Source organism: Nyctereutes procyonoides, unplaced genomic scaffold (assembly GCF_905146905.1).
Source record: "Nyctereutes procyonoides isolate TBG_1078 unplaced genomic scaffold, NYPRO_anot_genome, whole genome shotgun sequence".
NCBI lineage: Eukaryota > Metazoa > Chordata > Mammalia > Carnivora > Canidae > Nyctereutes > Nyctereutes procyonoides.
The window spans coordinates 19,710,830-19,738,544 of record NW_026575133.1 but is presented as its reverse complement, the minus strand read 5'-3'; the positions used below and the strand labels follow the sequence as shown (position 1 = coordinate 19,738,544).

Genomic DNA, 27,715 nt, shown 5'->3' with positions numbered 1-27,715 from the left:
GACACCTGGGAGTGGAATTGCTAGGTCTTATGGTAATTCTATATGTGATTTTTTGAGGAACCACTAAACTGTTTTCCATAGCAGCTGTACCATTTTGCACTCCCACCAGATATCTATAAGGGTTCCAGGGTCTCCATTATACTTGCCAAAATTTCTCTCTCTTTCTTTCTTTCTTTCTTTCTTTCTTTCTTTCTTTCTTTCTTTCTTCTTTCTTTCTTTTTTATAGCAGTCATCCTAGTGAGTATAAAGCAGTATCTCATTGTGGTTTTGATTTGCATTTCTCTAATAGCTAATGATGTTAAACATCTTTTCACATGCTTATTGGCCATTTGTGTATCTTCTTTGGAGAAATATCTGGTGAAGTCCTTTGCCCAGCAAGTTGGTTTCGGGCCTTTGTATATTTTCTCCCAGGGGTTGGAACTGGAGCCTCCTCAGGAAGAGAGACCAGATGCCTGCAGAGAATGGAGGTGGCTGTGCAGATTTGAAGGCTCACATTCACCCTTTCATGATTCATTTCATTCCCTCAGCCCATTTGGCACCCACTGTAATGATGCTATTTGAGTTCTCACCAAGCAGGAAAAAACAAAAACCAGTAAGTGTGTGGGATTAACCAAAGTGATTTGGCAGCAGAGGGAGATGGAGCGATTCCTGCCCTCCCCTAGAAGCAGACAGGACTTTCTCAGACACCTTACACCCTCTGGGCTTCCTGGACCACAAGTATGTTTTAGCAGATTACCCATTCTTCCTACCAGGTTATTAGGCTGTGTACTACATGGAGCAGTATTTGCAGAGCATCCCCAATGGCACCTGGGATTTGCAGGTGCCCAGGGCCGCTCATCGTCTCTACAATGGGAGCCCGCAGTCCTTGCTCTGCTGCTCTGCTGGCCCTGCCGGTCCTGGGGTGGTAGGCAGCGAGACCAGTGTGGAGCTTCCAGCAGGGACAGTGTGACTTCTCCTTGGGTGCTCATTCCTCGGGGGGAGCCACCGGGCTCTGGCAGGGTGTCACGACAAATTTCAGTCCCTGCATAATTATAAAAGTAGTAAGGCAATCAGCAAAGTGATGCTGGTGCTGCTCTGCTGTTGGCTCTTCTCTGGTTTGACCTCATGTCTGTTGTAAGGCCCCGTGTGCGAGGTCAAGGAATGCTGATCTACCTGACTTTCTGCTGCGGTTTTTCTTATTAAATGTCAAAAGCCTTCAGGATCACTAAGAGAGATGAGTTCCCCCCATTGTGATGTAGCCTTCTGCCAGGGGGAGGGAGGAGGTGGTGTGTTCACTAAACAAGGAAGTTCTTTCTGGAAGCTGCACTCCTGTCCTGTATCCCTGTAATAGGGCTTGTTGATCTGTGGGGCAGGGTGGGGAACCTGAGAGCCGTGGATACTCTTCCCAAAAAATGCACACAGACAATGCACACCATCATGCTGCCCAGGTTAAAAATGATGCGGAGATCGAGCAGTATCTCTGCTAAGTGGGAGTTGGTGGGACATAGTGAGAGGCCTGCTGGTCACAGGGAGAGAAGGAATGTCTCATTTGGTGGTTCTAAATACCCAGTACAAGGAGCCAGAACAGAACAGTGCCAGAACAGAACCCAGAACAGGCCCGGGTTCAGGCTTTCAGGGGCCACAGCGCCTGCAGCGGTGAAGCCTTGCTGCTCCGTTCTGCCCCTGGCTCAGCCCACACCACTTCTAAGGACAACCTTTGTCTTTCTTTTCAGAAACAGCCCCCACGTCTGCATATTCATCTCCAGCCCGGAGTCTGGGGGACACAGGAATAACACCACTGTCCCCTTCCCATATCGTGGTAAGAAATGTATATACGTGTATGGGGGTGTGTGCTGACTATCTTTGCTTTCTAGATCTGCTGTCACGAGACAGGCTGCTCGGCAGCCCCTCACATTGATGGGTGGGGAGTACACTGTGCCGGGATTAGCCATGGGAGCCCACCAAGCCCATTTGCTACCCTGGGCCTGAAAAGGCTTTTTGTGGTGTGGCTGGTGCTTCTGGAGCTGCTGGCCTGGGTGCATAGAAGTCAGGATGGAAGCACCCTTTAGAGATTGAGGGCACAGAGACACTGGGCCGTCCTTTTGGGAGAGGAAAGCCACATCTGGCCGGTGCATCAGTGAAATGCAGCGACTTTTCGACTATAGCTAACTGCCCTGTCTGCAGGCCTGTGGCTGGGCTTGCTTCTGCAACAGCCAGCCTGGGAGAGAAAACCTGGATGAGGAAGGGGCTGGAGACTGGGCATTTGCTCCCACCCTACCCTTCCACTGAAAAGATGGATTTTGTGGGGCAGCTGTCCAAGGGACTTACATGTAACTGACCAGAGAAGAGGGCAGAGGGAGCCTCACTCCAGGGAGGGGTGGCTTTGCAGGAGCCCTACTAGGTAGAGGCACCAGCTTGTCTTGGTTTTCCTGGGTTTACCTTATTCGGGGTCTTGGAACTCCCTCAGTCCTGGGGAAACTGGAAGCCCGGCCCCCGATGGCCAAGCCCTCACACTGAGGGTTTCCAGACTGACTGCACTCTGACGGTTCTGGGTCACCTTGGACTGTGCAGGGATGGAGGACAGTGTGAGAAGGGGGCAGATAGGTGGGGCTCTCACCCTCTGCTTGAGGCAGTACACTTCAAACCCAAACTTTATTGGTTTATAATGCAAAGTTCTGTGGATATTAAAAAAAAAAAAAGTCTACACTGCATTATTAAAAAAAAAAAAAAAAGATTTGGAAACCTGGAATGGCCTGACCATCAACTGGCTTGATGTTGAGAAAAGGCTCTGGACCCTGAGGGGACACGACTTGCCAGGATCACATGGCCAGGGTCCCTGGCAAAGCCCTATTCCCACACATGACACGGCTGAGCAGATGGAGTGCTCACTTGGGATGTGGCAAGGCCACAGCTGGCAAATCATTCTGGGCAGTTCTGGAGGTCTGCATGGGAATTCGGGGAAGGCAGGGAACGATTGTGTCACTTAAGGAACTACTGGCCTTCCAGACTGGATGGACTTTCCATAATTAGTCATGTTCATAAGCAGTCAATGAAGGGAGTGGTAGACAAGCTGTAGGCAAGTGCCTTCCCCCTTCAACGTGGTCCTCCACTCAGGGAGCACCTCCATGTCTCCTTGAGCCACTTGGGTGGAGAACCGAGGCTGGCCTGCCCTCTCCATAGGGCTCACCATGTGGCACACTTGAGCCAGAATTCTGTCTATAGTGGGTGCACAGCTGGCCAGAGTAGAACACCAGGCTCAGCGGCCCCCACCCACCCCCATACCTTGCTCTGTACACCTGCAGAATGACGCTGACCCGAACGTCTCAGAGCAGCAGACGTTTCTGGTGGTGGTGGCCATTGACTTTGGAACCACGTCCAGTGGCTATGCCTACAGCTTCACCAAGGAGCCAGAATGTATCCACGTGATGAGGTGAGTGCTGTGGGCAGGGAGGGCCATGTGCGGGCGCCAGGCACCGTACCTGTGCAGATTTGGAGGAGGACCCTGGGGGAGGGGAGGGGCATTAGTTTGAGAAGCAGGTGAATGGCACTTAGTGGGTGGGTCCTGGATTCTGGCTCAGCTCAGCCCAAACCCGCGGTGCCACTTTGGGGTAAACCACTCTCATCTCTGGGCTCCAGGTTCCTGGTCTGTGTAACATCATTGGTTTAATTTTGACTCAGTGGGTCTGGGGAAAGGCCTGGACAGTGTGTTTGAAACCTGGCCCGGGTTATTCCAACATGCAGTCTGGGCAAGAGGTGCTGACTTAAAGGATATCTATGATGGAGGAGGTACAGGCGTCAGCTCAGCCACATACTGTGTGATCTTATGCCATTGCTGGACCTTCTAAACCTCAGTTTCCTCAGCTGTGAAATGGAGGTATTGACGGTATCTGTCTCACAGGGTGTGTGTGCACATGAAATGAGATTTCCTGTCAAGGACTTAGTACAGAGTTGAATATAAGTGGAGAAGGTGCTAGTTCTTACATGATAGTAACCAGAAAGCAGATTGGGGTGAATTTCAGCCAGGTAAACCTAAAGGGTCAGCCTGAAGTTGCCCTGGGTCTCTTGGGACACCTTCTGTGCTCAGGACACCGTTCCCCTTCTCCACCTCGCCCTGCCATGCACACAGAAGCCTAGAATGCCCTCTCGTCCTCTGCATCCCCACGTGATGGACTACCTGTGAGGACTCTGGTCTACCCTGGTACCCACGCAGGCTCCTCCAGTCAGGTGCATGGTCCTCCTGCAGTGTTGTGACCCCTCAAAGCTTCAGGAGCCAGGAGTTTATCACTCTCATTTTCCAAATCCAAGGATGACTCCAGACATACACGGTGATTGGCTTTGGAACTCCTTTAGTTGACAATTGTGGAATTTAGTTATGGCTCCCAGAGTAAGATCTTATGCATTTTTAGAGTGTGCTGCTTAAAACAGAAGTCATAATAGAAGTGACCTCCACCCCAATCTTGGTTTAGATGTCCTAAGAGGCTCCAGAGACCCGTGGGTGTCATATCACTAGGAAATAACGAAAAGCTGGTTCTCGTGGGGAACCCTGGTGACAGCATAGCCCTCTTGTCCAGTTGCCGCCAGGTTTCTGCCTCCAGGCAGCTAGACACCTGCCGTGAGGTCTGCTCTGCTGTCCCCAGGGACGGAAACCCCGGAGGGAGAAGAGCATGGTATTAAAAGCTAGAATAAGCATTAATAAGCTTCTACACAGTTGTTTTAAGAAATACTATTTCAAAGGGATAGACTTACAGGAAAATGGAGGGGGGGCAGAAAGAGCATAAATAACATTAAAATTGCTTGGGAGGGATCCACGCAGTATCTGCAGTGTTTAGGCCTCTAGAGACATCGTCTCCATTCTTGTAGAGATTCTAGAGGGAGGTCGTATGTGAATTTTATTTCAATCAGAACATGTTAACCTTGATCCAGACTGACAAAATTGTGGTTGAGAAAGTTTCATTTTCTCATATTTTAATAGGAATGAAGGAATAAAAATTGGAAGGGAGAAAACTCAGGAGGTTCTTTGCGTGAACCTAGTGAAAACATCAGTTCTAATAGTAGCAGAAAGTCCATTTGTGACAGGTCATGTGTGGAGCGCCAGGTGCCCAGCGTCTGCCTGGGAGGTGATCATCCCTGGGTCTCAGTGCAGTCGTCATGGAGACTTCGGCTTCCTGGGTAGAAGCCTGCATCTTGGTGGAGCTTGACCAGGGAACCTGCCAGGGATGATTCCAGACCCATCTGCGTGGCAAATCTAGGCTGGCTCTCCACCTGGACTGTGATGGTCCCACTAATGCTTAACGATGTCATGTCGGGAGCAGGTGTGAGCTCAGCCAGGCACCCTGCAGGCCGGGGAGAGAGGTGTGTTTCCCTTCGTGTACTGTGTCACCACCAGAGGCTTCTCATAGGTTGTGTGGCCAGTGGCAGGATGGGAGCCAGCTGCAAAGTCGGACCTGGTAAAGAAGAGAGCATCCTGGCTGCCTTGGCAGCTGTGGCTTCTCTGCCATGGTCCTGGAGAAGGAGGGGAAAGCACTGAGTCACCTGCCTTCTCTACTCCCCTTCCTATTCTTCTTTCTTCCTAAGAGAAGGAAGGAAGCTTCTCTGGGGCTCCACCTAGCCCCCGCCCCACTCCCTCACCCTGCCATCAGCTCCAGGATGTAATCCCATCACCTCTGTCAGCCTGTATTCACCTCTCAACTCACCTCTCTCCTCTTCTGGCACCTGCCTCTTCAGGACCCAGCCTTATGGGACACAGTCCCTTCCCACCCCACTGCCCCCGTCAGGGCTCTCTTGCCATCTTGTCACTCTCACCCCAGTGTGAGGCACCAAGTCTGTTTCCTCCTGGATCTCTCCTGTGAATGCCAGGCTTCCATCTTCAACCCCCTCGGGGGAGTTCAATGCTAGCAGGTTAGCCTGGAGTTCCCCACGTTCCCTGTCACCTCCCTGGGTAGGGCTCCAGGTTTCTGTGAAGGGTGCTTTCTCCTCTGAGCTCCCAAGTTGGGACTCCTGGGTGCCTCGGCTCCTGCTCACCACCATGGCCGTTTGGCTCGGTGCTCCCTCGGGACAGCTAATCCTCCTCCATGCCTTCCCTCTACCCTGGTCGGAACCCCTTCACCTCTGCTCCCAGACAAGGCCTGAGCCTCATCCTCAGCCTCCCAGCTTCCTGTCTAGTTCAGGACAGCTCTGATTCTGCTGTGCTCCAGCCCTACAAACTTCAGTGGCTCCCCCCATTACTGACTAGTTCCCTCTGCCCCGGGGTTTTCTGCAGCCTGGTTCCAAACACCTTCCCAATCTTATTTCTCACATTCCTTCTCTACCCCCACACAATCACTCAGCATCCCCGCACATGCCCCGGGTTCACCCACCTCTGAGCAGCCCGCAGTGCCTTTCCCTCCTTCAAGATCCTGACAGCTCTGTCGGTCCTTTGAGTCTCTCCGGAGCCCTGCATCCCTCCCCCTGCCCCACCATCTGGTACCTCTGCCTTCTCTGACCCCTGAGTGCATTTCCTGGACCCCTCATTCCCGTGTGATAAGGCAAGTATGTTTATGTATACCCTACCTTGTTTTAGAGACCACATAAGCCAGCTGTACATTTGCTTTGAGGGCTTGCAAATTAAAAAACCAGACCCCGGGGGATCCCTGGGTGGCGCAGCGGTTTGGCGCCTGCCTTTGGCCCAGGGCGTGATCCTGGAGACCTGGGATCGAGTCCCACGTCGGGCTCCCGGTGCATGGAGCCTGCTTCTCCCTCTGCCTGTGTCTCTGCCTCTCTCTCTCTCTCCCTGTGTGACTATCATAAATAAATAAAAATTAAAAAAAAAAAAAAAAAAAAAAAAAAAAACCAGACCCCCATCTCCCTGCAAAAAGATATAACCTACTGGGTTGTGAGTTATCTGAAGGTGGACACATAAATGTTTCATCTCTGTGTCACCAGCCCCTGCACCCAGTAGATGCTCCGTAAACGCTGAGTGGAAGGTTGAAGCAGACCTTGTCACTGAGCAAGAACTTGGTGCGAGCAAGAACCTGGTGCTTGCTCCTTTCATTTTTTTTTTAACATTTTAATTTATTTATTTGTTTATTTATTTATTTATTTATTTGAGAGAGAGAGAGAGAGAGAGAGAGAGAGAGAATGAGCAGAGGGGGAAGGGCAGAGGGAGAGGAGAAGCAGACTCCCCACTGAGCAGGGAGCCCAATGTAGGACTCGATCCCAGGACCCTGGGATCATGACCCGAGTCAAAGGCAGACCCTTAACCGACTGAGCCACCCAGGCACCTGCCCTTTCCTTCTTTCTGACTGAAGTGTCTCTGATCACTACTCAACCAGTGGAACCAGAGTGCGCCGGTAGCGGCTACTGTGAGCACCCACACCTATAAGAACTGTGCACACAGGAGGTGCTGGGATCAGTGCTGCCTGAACCGGGATGATGAAGGAAGAGCCCATAACCTCTGCTTTTCCTTGGTGTCAGGCGATGGGAAGGGGGAGACCCTGGGGTGTCCAACCAGAAGACCCCGACCACCATCTTGTTGACCCCGGAGAGGAAGTTCCACAGCTTCGGGTACGCTGCCAGGGACTTTTACCATGACCTGGATCCCAACGAGGCCAAGCAGTGGCTGTACCTGGAGAAGTTCAAGATGAAGCTGCATACCACCGGGGTAAGCCAGCCCTTCCCTGGGCCCAAGTCCTCCAGCCCTGGCAGGGGAGAGGTCTTCCCAACCCAGGGAACCCTCGGGTTTCTCCCAAGCAAAAATTAACATCCATCTGCTGTAATTTTAGGAATGACCTGGAGCACACAACACTTTGGTGGAATTCCCAGCACTCTCTGATACACACGTGGGCAGAGAGATACTCAGAATATTTAACACTTGTTTGCCTTGGAAACTGCTCAGAGTGGACACTGGCTGGAGTGCAGGCAGAGGGGGCTGGGGGCTCCCTGCCACACCAGGAGCTCCCTCTTCAGTTGCTGGGTTGCTGGGAGATCTGGGGATTCTGAAGGCAGGCCTCGGGGGCCAGGGGCATTTGGGGGACCCAGGACAGTGGCTATTAAAAACAAGTTTAGAAGTAAACCTTCTGTGAGGGGCAGCGGGTAGCTCAGGAAATCCGGTGCCCGGTGATTGGAGGCTCAACTCCCAAAGCAGCCCTGCTCCCAGTGTGCCAGTACTCTAAGCCGTCTTCATCAGTCGGGCCCCTCTCCCAAGCTTCAGGGGGAAAGTTTGGACCACAGGATAGGATTTTTTTTTTTTTTTTTTCAGTTTGAGCATTGCATCCCACACATTTTCCTTCGCTCTCAGTACTACTTAGAAATTCAGGATGGAGATGGTGTTTAAGACCACGCATCCTGGGACCAGACGCCCTAGATTTAAATCCTGTCTCTGACACCTGCAAGATACTTAATCCAAGTGACTTAACCTTTCTGGTTCTTGTGTAAAAGAGGGACTCTGACAGTGCCTTCTTCACGGGGATGGTATAGGATTAAAGGAATCAAAATACATAAAGCTCTTAGAGCCGCGCGGGTACTTAGTAAGTTCTAGCCAATTGCTAGCTCCTGGTATTATTGCTTTCATTTCTGCTGTGAAGTGCTTGCAGATGACAAAACACATGTTAATAGGAACCCAGCAGCCAGCGCCCTGCCTCCAGGGCTCTGTGCTCCTCAGCCCGGCTGTCTCTCGGTAAAGCAGACAGGCTTCTGCCTAAAATGCAGCCTTCCTGTTTCACCTGATGACGTTCAATGTCAGAGGGGTCTCATGCAGGTGGGAGCACAGGACATTTCTTCCGTTTTGAGTTTTTTTTTTTTTTTTTTTCAATTCTGACCCTGTGGCTTCCCGATGCTTCGCCACCTTTCTGAGCCTAGGAGTTGCCTCCCAAAATCTGAGGTGTCTTTGTTGAGCACCAGGGGTGGGGTGTCTGGTTGGGAAGAGTGAGCTTATGCCAATGGATCAGGACAGCTGATGGGCTCCCCGAGGCTGGTTAGTAGCTTTGTGCCCCTTCAGACTCTCAAGGCAAAGCCTCGTTATCCAGCCTAGATCAATCTGGAGGCTGATTTTTTCCCCCTCTGGTAATCATGAGCCTGTGCATCTGGGCTGCCTTGGGGGATTCCTCCTGATGCTAGCTCCCACTCTCTGCCCGTGCCTGCCCTGTGAGCACCTGTCATTTTTTTAAATGACCCCAGTCCAGCCAGCATCTCACAGAGCATCCTCCACTCAAGGACCAGACTGCTTTAGCTTCTGGCAAGGAAGGGAGGCAGTGATGCTGTGCTCTCAAGAGGATTAAGCACAAGCCTTAAAATAGGAGCTCTTCTATTTTGGTGACTTGGTTGGCAGCTCATCCGGGAATGAAAGCTTCATGTCTGTTTAGCATCGTGCACATCAGCGAGTTGGCATGATGACTTGGGCCTCTGCTAGGGTCTCCCAAGGGTGACTGTGTGTGTGTCCGAGTGTGGAAATAGTGTGTACATTGCATCAGCAGTGGTGCCTGCTGCCTTCCTCTCTTCCTGGCCTCTGTCGCCTCCCTGAAGCCTCTGCTCCGTGAGGATCCAGGAGAGAGCGAATGAGAGGGAGGGAAGGAGGGAGAAGTGGAGATACGGGCTGAAGGGAACAGTCAGGGCCCCCTACACAGTAGGGAGACAATGCTGCCCAGGTCCGTTTGGGGGGACACACTCTTCTCATCTAGCACATACCAGGAAAGAGGAATATGGCTCACCGGGTTCCCCAGATCTCAAGTAGCAGTTCCTGAAGCCACAAGGCGCGTCTCCCCTTGCTCGTCTCACTGTTCCTTCTGCTCCCCCACCAGGACCTCACCATGGATACAGACCTAACAGCTGCAAATGGCAAGAAAGTCAAGGCGCTTGAAATCTTCGCTTACGCCCTGCAGTACTTCAAGGAGCAGGCGCTGAAGGTAGGTCACGTGCCAGGGCCCTACGGCAGAGGGAGGTGCACCTGCCAGCGAGGGGAGCAGGTGCAGCCTCAGAAAGCAGCACGCATCCTCATGCACTGCTGGCGGGAATGGAAAATGGGACAGCTGCCTGTCAGTTCCTCAAAAGTAGAAACCCAAAGCTGCCAGCGATTCCATTCCTTGGTATGTACCTGAGGGAAATGAAAACGCCTATTCACACACAAATGTGTACATGAGTGTTTATGGCAGCATTATTTGTAGTAACTAAAAAGCGGAACCCACACGAGCATCCATCAGTGGATGAGTGGGTCCCTAAGTGGGTCTATCCATACGATGGGATATTAGCCAGAGAAAGGAACGGAGCCCTGACGCATGCCACCATGGGGATGAACCCTGAGAAATTGCGCTGAGGGAAGGAAGCCAGACAATAGCTGTATGATTCCCTTTGTAAGAAACGTCCAGAGTAGGTGAATCCTCAGAGCCGGGAGGTGCCCCGGGGCTGGGGGAGGGGACGGGACTGGCTGCTCATAGGTATGGGGTTTCTCTTTGGGGTGATGGAATTAGAGAGTGTGATGGTTGCACAACCTTGGGAATATACTAAAACTCACTGAATTATACACTTTAAAAAGAGTTTTATGGTGTGTGAGTTATATCTCAGTAAGAAAACAAAACAAAAAGAAAACACACATGTGATGGCTGTAGGATCTCAGGGCGAGGTGCTTAATTTCTCCAATACCCACGTTCCTAACCTGAAGAGTGGGGCAGGTCGTGTACCCCGTGGGCTGTTTGATATTAAATCGGGCATGAAACACTTCCCTCGGGGCTGGGCGCAGTAAACTCTTGGCAAACGGGTGCTCTGTCCCTCCTCCCAGTCCCCCCCCAGGCCCCAAGGGAGAAGCTGGTGCCTGAGGGAGCCCCTGGGATGGCTGTTGCAGAGTTTGCACAGTGATGACCCTGGATGTGCAGGAATTGGGTAACTTCTAAGTGGAATACAGCCATCCACTTGGTGCCTCTGCCCATGGGCATGGTGATGAGCGGGTGTAAATCAGATGCATAAGGAGCCTCGTGTACTGAGCTTTATCCAAAAAGAATTGGGAACTTTAGAAACATTTGGTATTATGTGATCACTAGAGGAAATTTAGTAAATTCCAGAAATAGTATAGAATTCTAGAAATAGGGCTCGAGGGAAACAAAGACGTGAAAACAGAATACTGCTTTCATCCATTCACGTACCTTCTTTTTCTTCTTCTTTTTTTTTTTAAAATTTTGGAGTACCAAAATTGTGTGCCAGATCCTGTACAATTTCTGGCAGCGTCAAAATAAACAGTGCGAAGGAGTACGTAGTCACTGGATTGGTGTTGTGAGGGGGTAACTGTGGGTGTTCGGTGTTTGGTGAAGGCAGAGGTTCTGTCCAATGGGCAGCAGCAGGGAAGGCTCCCTGGAGGAGGTGCATTAGGGGGCTGTCACTGGCAGCAGCTGGAAGGGTGGGTGTTTCAAGCTGCTGGAATGGCACAAGGAGAGCACAGGGGAAAGAAAACACAGCAGGCAGCTGTGGAAAGTGAGCAGTTTGTGATGGGAGAAGAGCAAGGCTGCAAGACAGAGCGGGAGCAAGATGGTGCAAAGCCTTGAATGCCAAGCTAAGGAACTTCTTGGGTCATGGGGAGCCATCCAAGGATTTCCAATAGGGGAATGCCATGGCCACAGAGACAGCATTAGAGGGAGGGGAACCACAGTGTCCCCAGGGCTGCCAGGGTGGAGGAAGGCCATATGGAAGCAGCAGACTCAGATCCTGAAACAGGTATGTCTGAAGGCTCTGAGACTCGTGGAGTGGAGGGTCATTTGGGGAGCGTGAAAGCCCCTAGAAGGAAGAGGGGGTAAGAGGGGAGGGAAGAAGTGGATTCTGGGAAATAATTTTTCCACCAGAAGGGAGGAGAGGCGAGAGGACAGAAGGAAGGAGTAGGAGGGAGACATTGGTAGTAAGGGGAGAGCATCATCCTTCCAGGCAGCAGCAGGCAGGCCAGGGGGTGCACAGAGAGGCGGACCTCTGCCAGCCGCGAGAGCGGGGATCTCAGAGGGATGGGCTCAGCGCCTGGTGGCCCTGACAGCCAAGTGAAGGACTGTCTGCCTGTAGTGCCCATGGCCTCCTGGAGAAAGGTGAAGGAGCAGAGGGAGACCGATGACCTGGGAGGCCTCTGGGTTAGGAGGAGGAGCTGTGAGGACCTGGGGAAAATTTAGGACCTGAGAAAGTCCATGACATTGGATTGGGTTTCAAGTTGGTCAAGGGGGAAAGAGTGAACAGCTCATCTCAGAAGGGGAGGGGAGAGGTGGAGGGGGCAGAGGACCAGAGGACCAGCAGGGGTGCGGGAGGGTGGGCCGAACACCTCAGCTCAGCGGAAGGCTTTAGGAACCTGCTAGCACCTTCTCCCAGCAGGGAACATGCTGTAGAGATTCCATGAAGAGAAGCTTTCTGAGGAGAGTTATAAGACCCAGGGCCTTCATGAGAAGGCCGGCTCGTATTTGAAGGACAGATGGATTCAGAGCAGGGGATTATTCTTGTTGGACCAGAATAAGCAACATAGAATATCTACTCGAGCAGCACATCTCAGGAATCACAGGCTTGTGAGGCCAGCTTGACATACATGAAGGAAAGCAAGTGAAAGTGCCTGACATGATGGGATGTTTAATTAACGGCAAGGTGCTTTCCCTTCTAAGCTGTATTCCATCCACTGGTGAACAAACCGCTTATTTAAACAACCTTCCCTACAGCCAGGGAAGCCCAGCATTCACATTTCGAGTCTTTTCCTGTTTAAAGAGTTTAAAATAGCCTGGATGGTAATCGGCAGGATGCTTAGAACCCTCCCCAACACATGTCACCACTCACCTGCCTTTACAGCCCAATGCAGAGCTGCAAGGAAATAAAACACAATAAAACAACAAGGAAACAAAACAAAAATAAAACCCGCAGTTTCACGCGGGCCTAATGCAGAGATGTTTTTAAAAAGTGTTTAAAAAAAAAAGTTTACTAAACGTACTTCACACTGCTGAGCTGTATGCTTAAAAAAAAAAAAGGAAAAAAAAGGTTCACGTGGTAGATTTTTCATTATGGGTTATTGTCGCAATTCAAAATAAAAAGAATTTTTAAAAGGGAAAAGAAAAATTTACTGTCTAATCACCGAGGAAGTTAAGCCCGTGACAGAGTGGCTCAGTCAAGGTAACTACTGAAACGAGAGAGGAAATGAGATACCTATCACAAGAAACAAATCATCAGCCTATTAATCTTCTGAAACATGTCCCCAGAACCAACTCCGACGCAGCCGGGCGTTGGTGCGTGTTTAGGTTTGATTTCAGATTTGTCTGGTGAATGTGGCAACAGGAGGAGAGAAGTGGGAAGGAGCTTTGCTCTATCAGAGGTCTTTTCTGGGCAAGGTGCTCCCACGTGTTCTCACCAGAAACACTGGGCATTAGTTTTATTCTCCCCATTTTACAGACGGGAATACTGAGTCTGGGAACTATTCTGGGGTATTTTATCTGTATGGACTTGGTGTGGACCTCTGATGCTTCCGCCCATCCCATTGATCCATGTGGTTCCGCTGATGTGGTTTAAACCTCAACCAAAAGTTAAGGGCAGCGTGGTTCTTTGCTTAGGTCACGTTGTCCATGTCCTTCCCATCCTGCTAGGAGAACTCCCCTGAGGTGCTGGCCTCCCAATAAGGTTGCGGACAGTGACAACTCTGACAACAGCTGTGGGCCAGGCCCTGTTCTAGATCTGAATCCACATGTAACAATTTGGTGAAGACTTTGGCCTTTAGAGTTGAGATCCACCTGGGTCTGGGTGCAAATCTTGGCTCTGTCACTTTCCAGCTGTGCAGTCGTACAAAGGTACTGAACATATCTAGGCCTTAGATTCCCGTCTCTAGGAAGGGTACGCAGTTATGATCCCTTCCTGATGGGATCCTGGGATTAATAGAGATGAGGTCTGCAAAGTGCTGAACGAGGTGGACACAGAGTAAACTCCCAGGAAATGTAGCACTCAGAAAATTATCACTCCTTCCAACCGCAGTGTGACCTAGGTACTATTATCCTCACTGTGCAGATAAGGAAACTGAGGCCAAAGGCCTCTGACCTGCCTGCCTCCTCCTGTAGTCACATTCAGTGAGTGAAAACAGCAGAGATCCCTGCTTGCAGAATATTCAGGAAACTGACCCTTGCTCCCTGACACTGGTAAGTTCAGGAGACGGTAGCATAGATGCCCCAAGAGTTCATGGCCAGAAAGCCTGGAATCCTCAGTGAAGCCGTAGGAGGACCAGCTGTGTCCACCTGACCTGTGGCATTTCCCTTGGCTTTAGGAGCTGAGTGACCAGGCGGGGTCAGAGTTCGAGAACTCTGATGTCAGATGGGTCATCACAGTGCCTGCCATTTGGAAACAGCCCGCCAAGCAGTTCATGAGACAAGCTGCCTATCAGGTGAGTGTGGGGGTGGGCGGGAGGGGGGGAGGGCAGGATGTCCCCGGTGGTGACTGTCACCCCACTCTCATAGGCCTCCCTGGGAGGCAGTGAAGGGTGTCCCATGGGCCCGGGGATACGGAGCCTTCTTCCTGGGGGAGGAATGGGGATCAGGTCCACAAGGGTTGGGCTAGGTTTTCTTTCTTTCTAACACCTTCTACACTGTAGATTCCCCAGGGCTAGGATTTCAAACTGGGGCACAGAGACATTTCTTCACGGGTGAATGGAAGTGAGAACCTCAAGGAAAAGGCTTGGGCAGTAAGAATGTTTGAAGAAGAAAAGAGTAGAGAGAAAGCTGAGGGCCGTGAGCCAGGCACATCAGCTTGGATGGAGGCTGAAATCTGCACATATGCAGCCGGGACATAAGGGGCATGGGATAGTCTTCTGTACATTTCACCTTGTGACCTACACGGGAGCACACACGGTCATCGGGGGTGGTGAGGCCACCAGGCCTGCATGGTGGCAGACACCTGGATGAGGGCAGTGGCATGGCTGAGGAGTGTGCCAGTCAGTGTGGCGCCGTGGACAGAGCATTCATTCCATTGCCAATGGCCAGGCGGTCCCTCCTGGGCGCTGGGGGCATCCCTGGTACCATGGACCCTCATGGCCACCAACCCTCACACTGTTCACAGGCAATGTGTGCCATGATGGGGCTTCCATGAGGGTCTGACATCATGGCAAGAACGGCTGGCCAAGCTGACCTGCAGGTCAGAGTTGGTCCCTGCTGTAGTTAATCCCCTGGGTTCATGGAAGCCCACCCTGGGGCCTGGGCCTACTCTGTGCCATGAGAGTCAGTTTTCAGAGCCTTCAACCAGAGCTGGGCTGGGGAAAGTCACCAAGGGAAGAGATGTTCCCTTGCCCACCGCCAGACCTCTCAGGGGACAGCCACCCTTCTCAGGGGACATGTCTCTGATGTTGAGTTTGTAGCCGTATGTATAAACCTTTCCTTTCAAAACACCCACCAGAGCAACCCTGAACGCCGAATGTAGCAAAATGGCCATGGGTACCTTGGTGTCATGAATTGTACTCAACGCTTGGAGCTTTACTCCAGGTGACAGAGTTCCGGGGAGGGCATTGCCCCTGCGCCCCACTTCTCCTTCGTCCCTCCTCTGCCACAGGCTCTCTGCTCTGCTCTCCCTTTCAGCGTGAGAATCTGGCTCAGTCTATGTATCTGCCAGAAATAGATTTGTTTTGATAGGGATGAAGGAAGAGGGTGGAAGTTCCAGAAAGAGGTAACTGCTTTAAAAAGGAAGAAACCAAATGCAGTTTAGTTGTCCACAGAAGCCCTCGGCCTCCTGGAGCTTTTCCACGGTGTCAGCCTCCAGGCAGTGTCCAAAGATGGGACGCCAGGACATGACTGTCCATGAAGACACAGCCGGCTTTCTGAGTTGTCACAGGAAGGACACTCAGAATTCATGGCTCTGACTCTCATTTTCCCATAGGAAAACTGCAGTGACAAACAATGTGACCCGGAAAAGGGTCAGTTCTTATTTTAGCCTGAAACAGAAAGAGGTGCAGGGACTGGTGGATTTGTCGGGGCTCTTGGAGCTGTGGGCTGGCTCTCTGAGGAGTGGGGCCTGGCAGGGAAGCCCTCCTCCTCGGGGTGAGTAGGAAGCCAGACAGAGGGGGGTGCGGTGGCCCTCAGGGTTTGGCAGACTCAAAATGGCACCTCAGAGGGTCGATGATGGGTCAGAAGCTCCTTGCGAAAGTGGAGGTGAGCAGTGTTTATGGACGTGGGATGTTTCTTTCTGAAGCCCAGAGATACTCTGCCGACTGGCCGATCCTTTGGATGCTGGGTAACTTCCGGTTGGTGTAGTGTTTGTGCAACTTAATTTTGGGCCCATTGTAATTCTGATTTGATACTCGTGTCCAGTTTAGCCACTGAGTGGCTTTCAAGATGGCAGGGGCCATTCAGTCATTCTTTGTTTCCTCATTCATTTTTTTCATTAAGCAAACCCACAATGGGGGACTTCTGTGTGCTGGGATGTGGTAGGCACTGGATTCATACCCTATATAACCAAGATGAGGCCCCACTCTCAGGTTGCTCACAGCTGAGTGGTTCACTGAAGCCTTTTGTACTTTGGGGAGGGGGGAAAGGGAGTTACAGGGGCTCAACTGCTTGGCCGACTAGTCTATGATATCTTTATCTTGTCTTCTGGAAGAGTCCCCATGACAAAATGGAAATGAAGCATGGTCAAAGTTAGCATCTCTCCCATTCCCTCTCCTTATCCTCCATTAATTATACAGAATAAGATAAATATATACCCCTGATAGTTAATTTTATGTGTAAGCTTGACTGGGCCGAGGTTCACCTTGGTCAAACATCATTCTGAGTATTTGCCGTGAGGATATTTGTTAATGAGGTTGACATTTAAATTGACTGAATAAATAAAGCAGATTGCCCTCCCTAAGGCTGGTGGACCTCATACAATCAGTTGAAGGCCTGCCTAAAACGTTACGCTGAAACTCCCCAGAATAAGAGGGAATTCTTGCTGCCTGTCTGCCTGCCTTCAAACTGGAACATTTTTTCCCCCTCCCTTTGGACTCAAACGAGACATTAGCTCTTCCTGGGTCTTGCGCCTGTCGGCAGGGGAACAATACCATGAGCTCTCATGGTTCTCCAGCTTGCCGACTGTAGTTCTTGGGACTTGTCAGTCTCCATAATTGTGTGAGTCGGTTCTTTGTAGTAAACCTCTTTCTGTGTTTGTGTACATCCTACTGGTTCTGTTTCTCTGGAGCATGCTAATAGAGAACCTGAGCAAGGAACATAGTTCTTGGGTCAGCTGGCTTCTGAGATCTGAGAGTGCCCACCATCCCTTCCAACCAGAATGCTGCTCATCAGCCTAGCTTCAGGTGGAAGAGCTGGAAGGATGAGGTAGAATGGTCAGGACAGCGGGGAAACTGGTCACATTTACTTTGCATGCAGGAAGTGGAGTCCTTCCTTCAGGCCTGTTGGTGGCCCTGTGAACCCAGGTTCATGACATTGTCATATGGGGGTTGAGCTTCATTCCTCCACTGGATGCAGAGCAAGAGATGAGGCTCTGGGCATCATCTCTCATGGAAGAAGCAGGCCTGGAGTGGATGGTTCTGGGGCTGCCGCTCAGAAGTCTATGATTCAGTGCAGGCATTGGTGGGGCCACGGGGCACTTTATGGATACAGTTTTATTTGTGAAACTCCAAAAACTCCTCCTGTGTCAAATGCTTGTTGGAAAAGTGGGTTAAATCTCTATCTTTTATAATTCACAGCCTCAGGATATCGTTAGACCCGTTAAAAGTTTCAGTTTCACTGAACAGATGGTATACTGCAGGAAGAATGGCTGATCCCTCTTCTGAGGCCTTCAGGAAAGACCTAGAAGGAGAGACAGTTCCACTGAGTCTTGAGGGAGAGTCATCGTGGATAGGAAGTAGTCCAGTTGATTTCTAGAGGCGCTTTGCCTAAAATGTGTAACCCTGGTGGGTTCCAGAAACCCGTCAAAGAAAAGACGTTCCCTTACATATGATGATGTCACCTAACGTGGAGTTATAGCTTGCACTGGCTTCCCTTCCTGAACAAAGTGCAGTGAAAAAGAATCACATGGGGGGGGGGGACACAATAAGCAACAGCCCCTGACACCCAGTACTGGGGCAGCTGTAGCCCTGTGCGGCTGGCTGTGGGCCGGGAGCACTCGGTCGGTCTGGCCATCCTCCACAGCTATGCACACAGTCCCTGGCCAGCTTTCCTGGGTGACAGCAGGGCTGGGGGGCAGAGTAGCCGGTGTGAATGCCCACATCCCCAGGCTCCCTCCACTGCAGTTTTCTCACATGTCTGCTCCTCCCAAGTGGGGCTCATGACCAGGTAGCGGTGCCCTAAGGGAGACTGTGGTGGTGCTCCTGCTGCCCTGGATTCATGGAGGAGTCAGATGGGATAGTGCGGTCTTGGCTCAGACACTTTCTGTTTGTTGAATCCCCAGGTCATGTCAACAGAAGGCTCTCATTCAGTGTATTTTTTTTTCATTTTTTTTTTCATTCAGTGTTTTAGAGACGAGGGCCAGGAAATGCAGAATAAAGGCTGGCTGGGAGGGATGGTGGGTTCATTCATTCAGCAGCTATCCCCTGAGCACCCACCTTGTGCTGTGGGACGAGAAGACCTGAGAAAGCGTAGCTGCCCTTAGAAAGTGTAGCCTCTTACGGGAGAGGCTTGGCGTGTCTGCATGATGTGTAGTTGGAGACAGCGTAGGCCGAGTGCTCGGCCAGGGCCCCGTGGAGGCAGAGCTCATGTGGACCAGCGACTACGAGGTACCAGCTTCAGAGGCAGAACAGCCAAAGCAGCCAGGTCCCCTGCTCTGGTTGACCCAGGCTGAGGCTTCTGCTGAAAATGACCACAAGTGTTGATGGAGAAAGAAAGCCTACCCTTCCAGGCACTGGGTCCTCCTGCCTAGAGAGATCAGGGCATCTGAGTTTTTGAGAGTCTGGCAGATTCTTTTGCATTTCCTCTCTTTCTTGATGTCCACAAGCAGGCTCTGGGACCCCTCCTGGGAAGAAGGAAGCCAGCTCTCCACCGTAGTCCCCATCAGAGTTGCTGTTGGGACAGGGTCCCTCACTCTCTCTGGGGAGCAGGATGGGGCATGTTCGAGCAAAGGAGTGTGGTTACTTTGTCCTGGGCCTCTCACTGATCTTACCTTTTCCTCCCCCCTGGTCTGAGATCCTCTGCACCTCCGCTCCCCATCTGCATCCTCTCTTGGGTACCATGGGGAGATTTCTACCTCTGTGGAAATGGGGCAAAGCTTTTGCTGCAGGGCTGAGGCCAACCCAGCTGGGGAGGGACAGATGAAAGGCCTCCCCTGAGGGGTGCAGCCATGCTGTTTGGGGCAGACTGTGTGTCTTTCATGTCTTTGGAATGTGGACGCATTCCAGGGGGAACCTGGATTGTGTAAGTCCCATACCAGGGACACGCAGGCACCTGAAGTGGTATAACTGTACTCAATGCTCTTTGCTTCTCTCAACTTCTTGATTTGGTTTTCTGTATAAATATTTCACATCTATTTTTTTTGAAGATTTATTTATATATTTGAGAGAGAGAGAGAAAGAGAGAAATAGCCAGGAGAGGAGTAGAGGGAAAAGGAGAGAGAAAATCTCAAGGAGACTCCCTGCTGAGCACAGAGCCTGATATGGGGCTCAAACTCATGACCCTGAGATCATGACCTGAGTCCAAACCAAGAGTCAGACTGACTGAGCCACCCAGGCTCCCCAATACTTCACATCTAAATCAGAGCGGCTGCTCACAGTTTCAGGGGAGGTGTGGAGAGGAGTGAAAAGCATTTACTTTTTCTTTTTTTCCCCTCCTGCCCCACTGCCAGGGCCGGGCCCACTGTTGCTCTTCCTGGCCACGTGGTGACTGCCTGGTGTGTGGACATCCTAGTGGGACACGTGGCGGTAGTGAGCCTGTCCTCCTTCATGCCGCCCCTGGGCGAGGCCCCGGTGCCCTGCTCTCCTCACCCCTTTTTCCCAGGCTATCTTTCGTTCTGAACTTTGAATCTTTTTTTTTTTATTTTATTTATTTATGATAGTCACAGAGAGAGAGAGAGAGAGACAGAGACACAGGCAGAGGGAGAAGCAGGCTCCATGCACCGGGAGCCCGATGTGGGATTCGATCCCGGGTCTCCAGGATCGCGCCCTGGGCCAAAGGCAGGCGCCCAACCGCTGCGCCACCCAGGGATCCCTGTTCTGAACTTTGGAAGAGCATCTTAAACATTTTGGCCTAGTTGTTTCTTTATAGCTAGTTTGTCCTTCTTCCTCATGCCATTTTGTGGTAAGCTGGAAACCTGTTAGCTTCTATTCTAGGAGGTCCTTGACTTTACAAACCCATAATCTGGAAAAAAAGTCAGTCTTCCAAAGCGGTCCTTTAGAAGGGGGCTCCCCTTGGTTTTATATTGGATTTCTTCTGGAATCCTTCGGGTTGAGATTTGGAGGACTCAGCTTTCCTGGTGATGCTTAGGTCTCTAACTCTTATTCTTTGTCATGGGGCACCATAGCCTTCAGCTGTCTTGGTGCTAAGGCTGTCTAATGGGACCCTTTGGGAGGCTGGCAGAGGGGGACTTTAGTTCCTTGAGTAGGGAGCAGTGGGAAATCTGTGGCCTGTTGATGGGCACACAGACCCTCTTCAACCCGGGGACCAAACTGATGGGTGTAGGTGCTGCCCACGTGGTTGGCTAACGACTGAGGGCACAAAACCATAAGGAGGCAGTTATTCTGTAGATGGTATAGGTTTTATAAAGTTGGTCTTCCAGAAGGGCTTCTACCACTGGTGAGCATTTGGTATTGGTGGGGGAGGGGATTTAAATCACCTGCCTGCATGTGGCTTCTCATTAAGACACAGTTACTGGTTCATGTGGGGCATAGCTATTATGGAGAACTACTGCAGGCCAATAGAGGCCGGGCACCATCTCGTGCTCTCCCCAAGTAAGTGGGTTAAGAGATCGTACCCTTAAACCAGTGGAAGGAGGATCATTAGATCCTCCAACTTCACCCCAGAAGTTTTGTCCAAAGTCCAAAGGCCTGGGTCCCACACCGGTACCTGGAGTTACCCAGAGCAGGAAACTAAGGACCCATTAGAGGGCTGGTCTGCAGGCCTCGACACAGGGCCCAGGCTTGCTCTGCCACATACAGGTTGGATACACCTGAGCCCAAGACTGTCCGGGATTCAGCACTGAGAGTCCCTGTCCCGAGAAACTCAGGACGGTTGGTCATCTTGCCTCTCTGAGCCTTGGTTTCTTTCTGCATAAAGGGAAGGAGTTGGACAAAAGGCCAAGAAGCACCTTTGCATATATAATATTCTAACTTGAACCCCCTCCCCTCCCTGTCCAATGATGGAACCTTCGAAGACCCTTCTATCTGTGACTCTAGGCCAGCTCCTCTTGGTGAGAGGTCACTTGCACATGTGACCTTAGACAGACCTTCCACCCCTGATCTCAAGATGAGTCCACTAACTCTTATGGGCCGTGGGGTGGAACTGGTGTCTTCTCCGGAGTGGGTGTGGCATGAGGGCCACATCCCAACGTTCCCTAGGGAACAGCAGTGAATCAAACACAGGAGTGAAGGAAAGAGCTTTTCTGTCCTGTCATGCTGGCAACCAGGAAGCTCTTGGGCTCGAACGGCGTCAATGTACCCTTGAGGCCTCGTGCTTCAGCCAGGCCCAGGAGGTGGACAGAGACCTGTCAGAGGCCACGCCAGGCTTGTGTCTCTGAGAGCCCTCAGAAGGGTGGTCCCAGAGCCTCGTGTGAGGGGCTGTGACTGGAACAAGCCAGATGTCACAGAGCAGAAGCATTGCTGCTATTAAAGGGATAAAGGCTTTGAATAAAATAACTGCCAGCTGCCGGTTGACCCATATTCTAGAAAGCATGAGACTATGTGAGATTCCAGGAGGGCTTTCTCCCAGAGACAGGGCCAGCAAAGGCCCACCTGTTTCCTGGGCCACCAAAGACTGGAGGCTGCTCTTCGACCATTTGGCCCATTGTAACCAGAATCAAACCACGTACCTTCCATCCTCTGACAGTTTTCAGAGTCTGCGAGCATCTCCCCCTTCATGCTTCTCAGTTCCAGGCCAAGCAAGTCCCACATGAAAGAGGCCCCAGGGTCCAGAGAGCCCTGCGTTTCCCAAAGGCACTCGTACATCTTCCTTGGCCACTCCACGGTGTTTGGGTCCCCAGCGTGGGGCCCAGCGCCCCGTCACCCCTGAGTGTAAGCCCCGCAGTGGTCTGTGAGGGAATCTCCCAGGCCGGCAGAGCACAGCGTCCCTCCCTTGAGGGCCTGAGTGTCCTCAGAGTGCTCCTGCCCGTGGGGGGCCTGGGTCCCAGCCTCTGCTTCTGTCTTCCAGGCAGGCCTGGCCTCCCCCGAGAACGCCGAGCAGCTCATCATCGCCTTGGAGCCCGAGGCGGCCTCCATCTACTGCCGGAAGCTGCGGCTGCACCAGATGATCGAGCTGAGCAGCAAGGCCGCGGTCAACGGGTACAGCTCCGGTGACACAGTGGGAGCTGGGTTTGCACAGGGTACCTCCTGCTCTCTCTCTCCCCTCCCTGCTCACCCCACTCCCGCCCCTGCATGGTTCTTGGCCCTGATTACTTAAAGGCCCTTGTAGTGAAGAATCAAGATGCTCCCAGAGAGGTCAGCTGTAAGCCCCTCTGTCCTTGCCACCCCGTGCCCCCCACCCCTGCCTCCCCAGGGTCCCTGGGATACTCTGCAGCAGTTGCCTGGGGGCATCACCTGTTCACCCCGTGGGCCTTAGGCATGGGGAGGGAGGGTGGCCCGAGGGCGGCTCTTGGCCTTACATTTTACTAGGCTCTTCATTTTTCTTATTTATTAACTGATTCTTCATCTAATCCCACTTGCCTGTTATTAATTCCTCCATTAAGATTGTTGATTTACTGCTGACTCACTCATCAGGGCCACTTCGTGTGTGTGGTGAGCTCATTATGTGTCTTAACCGGGAACCTGGCAGAGTTTAAAATGCAGATGACAGCGGCTGAGTCTTCCTGCCCCGGCTGATGCTCATTTACCCGTGGGACAGAAGCACCGCCCAGGGGCAGCCGGGCTGGGTGTTAAGGAACTTCTTCCCTTCAATATTTCCCTGCGTGCAAGACGGTCATGGTCCCGTCCCCAGAACTCTTTTCCCCTCTATCCCCAGCTCTGTGAGTCTGGCCAGGGCCCCGGAGTTGGCAGACAGCCGAGGTCAGGGTCACAGCCACCCACGGGAGGGAGCACAGGCATTAAATCTGTGTGCCGTGGATGCTGTTCCCAGATGAAGTCCTCCAGGGCAGAAAGCCACCCATCACCCATGCCCACCCCCAGGATGGAAGGCCCAGGCCCCAGAGGAGGAGGAGGAGGAGGAGGAGGAGGAGGAGGAGGAGGAGGGTGTTAACGAGAACTGGAGAACTGCCGCCCACTGTGCCCCCTGCAGCCTGGTTCTAACTTTTCCTTGGTTCCTGCACCCGAAGCCTGTCTCTGCACTGCCCGAGACACTGGGGCCCTGGCGCCACCTTCACAGGCGTGCATGCCTGCCCACGTGGCCCTGAATCCTCTCCTCCAGAACTTTCCTCTTCCTCTTTGCCCACTCTGCCCCAGAGGCCACCACTCTGCATTTTCAACCCAAGGTGGAAGAGTCTGTGAAGCTCAGCCACCAGACAATGGCAAAGTTCTTGTTCGCTTGAACCCAGCCTGCCAGGGTGCAGTGCTCGCACCTCACACCTGATTCACCTGCAACGAATGGGCTGCCCTTCAACTCCGAGGGCTTGATTAGCCTTTTTAAATTTTTTTTTTTCTTTTGGCAATGCCTTGGCCTCCATCAAAGCATGCCGGGGCTAGCCTTACTCTTAACTCAGTCGAATGTCTTAACATTTTAAACACTCAGGATAACAAATTTATTTAACTCTTCATTGTTTTAATGGGAAAAGAGATGCATGACTGACTGGGTTTCATATCTCATGTGCTAGTTCTTACTGGTTCATAGACAAAAACTCATGTCAGAACTAGCTAATTGTAGCTTAGCTCTTCTTCCTACTCTGAAGTGTAACACATTCGAAGGGGAAACTGTTTCTGAGTGCTTGCCTTCCCGGAGAGCTCCGTTTTGGGCTTCCTTTCCTTTAATATGTCTTGTCTACTTCCACACTGCTCCGTGTCTGTGTCTTGTGGAGTTTGCTCTCGTCTTGTGCTCAGAAGGTCTTTCTTTCTTTCTTTCTTTCTTTTTTTTAAGATTTTATTTATTCATGAGAGGCACAGAGAGGCAGAGACACAGGCAGAGGGAGAAGTAGGCTCCATGCAGGGAGCCCGATGTGGGACTCGATCCCAGGACTCCAGGATCACGCCCTGGGCTGAAGGCGGTTCTAAACCGCTGAGCCACCCGGGCTGCCCAGGTCTTTCTGGTTTTTGAAATCCTCAAATTGTTTGCCACTACCCCTCAGAGGGGTGGTGAAGCAGGGGTTCTATCTCAGCCTCGTCTCACACTTACAGCCTGTCTCCCCAGAGGAGGGGGTGCTGCCTGGGGAGGCGTGGCAAGGCACCTCATCAAGAGTGCCCTGGATGGCATTAGGGCCCCGAGCATCCCCCAGGGTGTTCTCTGCCCTTTGATGCTCCTCTGTGATGGATGCCCAGTGGACAGTACTGGGGAGAATGGGGGTGGCCCTCTGCCCCAGCACCACAGGGTTGCTGTCTGTATTATTTTGCTCCAGAAAGATTTCATGAGATCAGTAAAGGATACATTTTTTTCATAATCTTGGGCTTAATTTGCCTGAAAATATGATAGTTTTTTTTTCAGAGCTCAGAATATGTTTTATTACTCTTGCTTGATCATTTTTTAAAGAATGCCATCTAGATTGTTTTAGCCAAACCAAAGGCCCACTGCAAGGTCTGCAATAGAAGCTCACCTGGAGCCAATGCTCAGAACAGGACAGAAGCCCTGAGTTCGAGGTTCCCTCCCGGGCCTGCAGGAACTTTTTAATCCAGATGGCCTCACCACTGTATGCCGGAGAAATTTAGAGCTGAGTGGCTCTTGCCATTCTAATCCCTAGAGAAGACATTGTTTTGCAAACATGGTGCTCCTTGCTAGATGGGGCTAGAGGGTCAAGAGTCCTTAACTGGATAACCAGCAACAGATGGATTTATAGGGCAATTCAAAGTCAGCAGCACCAGTTTAGGGACTAAAAAAAATTGGTGGGGGCTGAGGTTGTGGGATGGGGCAGCAGGGCAGTGGATAGAGCCTTTATCTGTACAACTGGGGGTTGCTCTAAACTGTTCATTGGAGCGATCATTTGTTGGGTACCAGGTCTCATACTTGGTGCTTTGCCTTCATCATCACCTATTATGTGCTGGGTGTCACACCGGGGGCTGAGGTAAAACTCAAGAACCGGTCCCTGCTCTGGCTGTGAGGAACTCAAGCCAAGTGTTATTATCCCCCTCTTTGGTTGTGGAAACTGAGGCCCAGAGGGGTGAAGTGATCTGCCCCAATCGTGCACCTCGGCCACACTCCCTGATCCCCGATATCCTGTCACAGCCCCTTTCTCATCTCTTAACATTCATGTTCTGGTTTTTCACCTTAAACTGTTATGAGGGTCCATGGTCCAAGGGTTGATTTGGAGCTGCATCTTAAGACAGAGTCATGGAAGGAACTGCAAGCTCCTTAACCCCGTCTGACCTGCTTTCCTCCTCTGGACAGAAGGACGTTGAGTTGGGGCCCGTCTGGCTCCCAGGGCTTCAGGTGGCCTGTAAGAGATGCAGTCGCCCAACACAATGCATCAAGGCCACTAAGAGCCCCAGCCCCTGTGGTTGCCCAGACTTAGAGACAGGTGGCCGTGGCCTGGGCTTTGCTGGGTTCAGGTGGGCCGCCCTGTGGCTGAAGTGCCACCTTGTGGCTGAAGAGCATATTGGCTTCACCGGGGTCAGGAAATGGCTCCAGTCCCCTTTACCCAGGATCCAGATTAGGAAAACATACCCGACATTCCTTGCATCAGACACAGTTCCTTGGGATGAAATTATTTAACCGAGTGCACTGCAAGCTTCTTGGCAGACAAGTTCCTCCCCGGGACAGCACAGCCAGGAATTTGGTCGATTTATTAACCCCTTCCCCCCAAAAAAGTGTCACCGGGGGAAGGGCTGCGTCTCCAGGGCAGGTTTTCCAGCAGGGCGCAGGCCAAGCTGCCATGCAATCAATAGACTGAGACTGGGGGAAATGGTCTGCCTTTGCGTTTCCCAATGTTGTATTTATGTAATCATTTTGGTCAAGTACTGCTACACGTTCTGTCCCTCGGCCTCCTCGTGCTGTTGCCTCCACTGACTGCAGATGACGGCCTGCTCTTTCATGCTTTCTTACCCATCATTTTCTTTCTGTCGGCCACTAGCTAAGGAACACATCCGGCGTAATCGGCAGAGTCGGACCTTTTTGGTGGAGAATGTCATAGGAGAAATCTGGTCCGAGCTGGAGGAAGGTAGTGTCCTTGAATGTCCTTTGCCCTTGCTGGATTTGTTTTGCACGGCTGGCAAAAATGCATGTTCCTGTTTGTTCCTTTTGCACTTTTGGAAAAGGTTGGTTTTAAAGCCCCTCACCCCAGGATGGCTCTTCCGGAGCTATAATTTTGCATGTTATAAAGCCGTACAGACAGACTCTTTAGAAGACAAGTAGGAATGGGAATTCCCCAGTTCCGGCGTAAGTCTTGTGTTAAACAGCAGGTCATTTTTACGGCGCTATAAACTTGGCAGGAAGTCATCCGCCTGTGTGTGCCAGGTACGCAGCGGCGTGTGACATGAATGCTTTCATCTTAAAGATTCACTCATCTGGGTTCCCTATCATCCATGCTAATGACACTCCTGGCCAGACGTTATTGCATTCTCTTCAGTCATGAATAACTTTGCTGTGCAGCTAATTAGCAAAATCACAGTGGTAATGAGAAGTGTGCACGGGTGTTGGGTCGGGTATACCAAGTCCTCAACCTCCAGCTTGTCCCAGGAAGGGGCTGACAGGCGGTCTTATGTAAAGGATGGCTGTCTTTGTACCAGGTGACAAGTATGTGGTTGTGGACAGTGGCGGTGGCACAGTGGACCTGACCGTCCATCAGATACGGTTACCGGAGGGTCACCTTAAAGAACTGTATAAAGCAACAGGTGAGTCCCTGCATGGCTGATTTTCTCATTCCTGAGCTGCTTCTCTCGTGTCAGATTTCTCCTCGTACTTCCTTCCCTTGGTGCTCCCAGGACAGGGGACTCGAGGCCCATCTACTGATAGCTAGATGCCTGTGTGGAACCAGCTAGCAAAATGTAGCTAAGCGTTCTTTAAAACACAAACCACCATAACTGGGGTTTTGGCATAAAACGAGCCTGTTTTAGATCCTGGCGAAGGGAATTTCTTTCTGAAAGTTCTGGAGGGATCAGATTGTCACCTGATCATATGTCACCTGTGATTTAGCGCGATGGTTAAGCTTTCTAGAGAGGTCTCGGGACACCTGGTCTTGGATCAAAGTTGTCAAAGCAAGCAACAGGCTCTCTCTTTCAGTGGGGGGTGGGATGATGAGTAATGAACAGATCACAGGGTCTGAGTGGGCCTACTGATTTTCCAGACCCTGTCCTTGGATTTCTTGGGTGGGGAATACTATGATGCTCCTACATATTACACATCTCCATTTTATTTAAAATGAAAGTGATGATATGGGGCCCCTGGCTGGCTCAGTCCATGCAGCATGCAACTCTCCATCTTGAGGTTGTGAGTTCAAGCCCCACGTTGGGTGTAGAGATTACTTTAAAATCTTTAAAAAAAAAAAAAAAGAATGTAATGGATTTTAAACAGCTAGTTGACAGGTGATTCTGTAGGAGAAAGTATCTCCACCTGGGAGGAGAAGAACT

At 51.4% G+C, this 27,715-nt stretch overlaps 1 protein-coding gene across 1 annotated transcript in view; it reads left to right on the top strand.

The window, feature by feature from the left end:
- The window catches only part of HSPA12A (heat shock protein family A (Hsp70) member 12A), a 66,360-nt gene that overhangs the window by 30,342 nt on the left and 8,303 nt on the right, over positions 1 to 27,715 (top strand). Inside the window, exons 2-9 of the mRNA XM_055300411.1 lie at positions 1,713 to 1,798; positions 3,282 to 3,409; positions 7,432 to 7,618; positions 9,753 to 9,857; positions 14,201 to 14,317; positions 22,209 to 22,380; positions 26,221 to 26,307; positions 26,876 to 26,980. Coding sequence (XP_055156386.1) covers positions 1,713 to 1,798; positions 3,282 to 3,409; positions 7,432 to 7,618; positions 9,753 to 9,857; positions 14,201 to 14,317; positions 22,209 to 22,380; positions 26,221 to 26,307; positions 26,876 to 26,980 — 987 coding nt within the window. The remainder of the gene's footprint in view (positions 1 to 1,712; positions 1,799 to 3,281; positions 3,410 to 7,431; positions 7,619 to 9,752; positions 9,858 to 14,200; positions 14,318 to 22,208; positions 22,381 to 26,220; positions 26,308 to 26,875; positions 26,981 to 27,715) is intronic.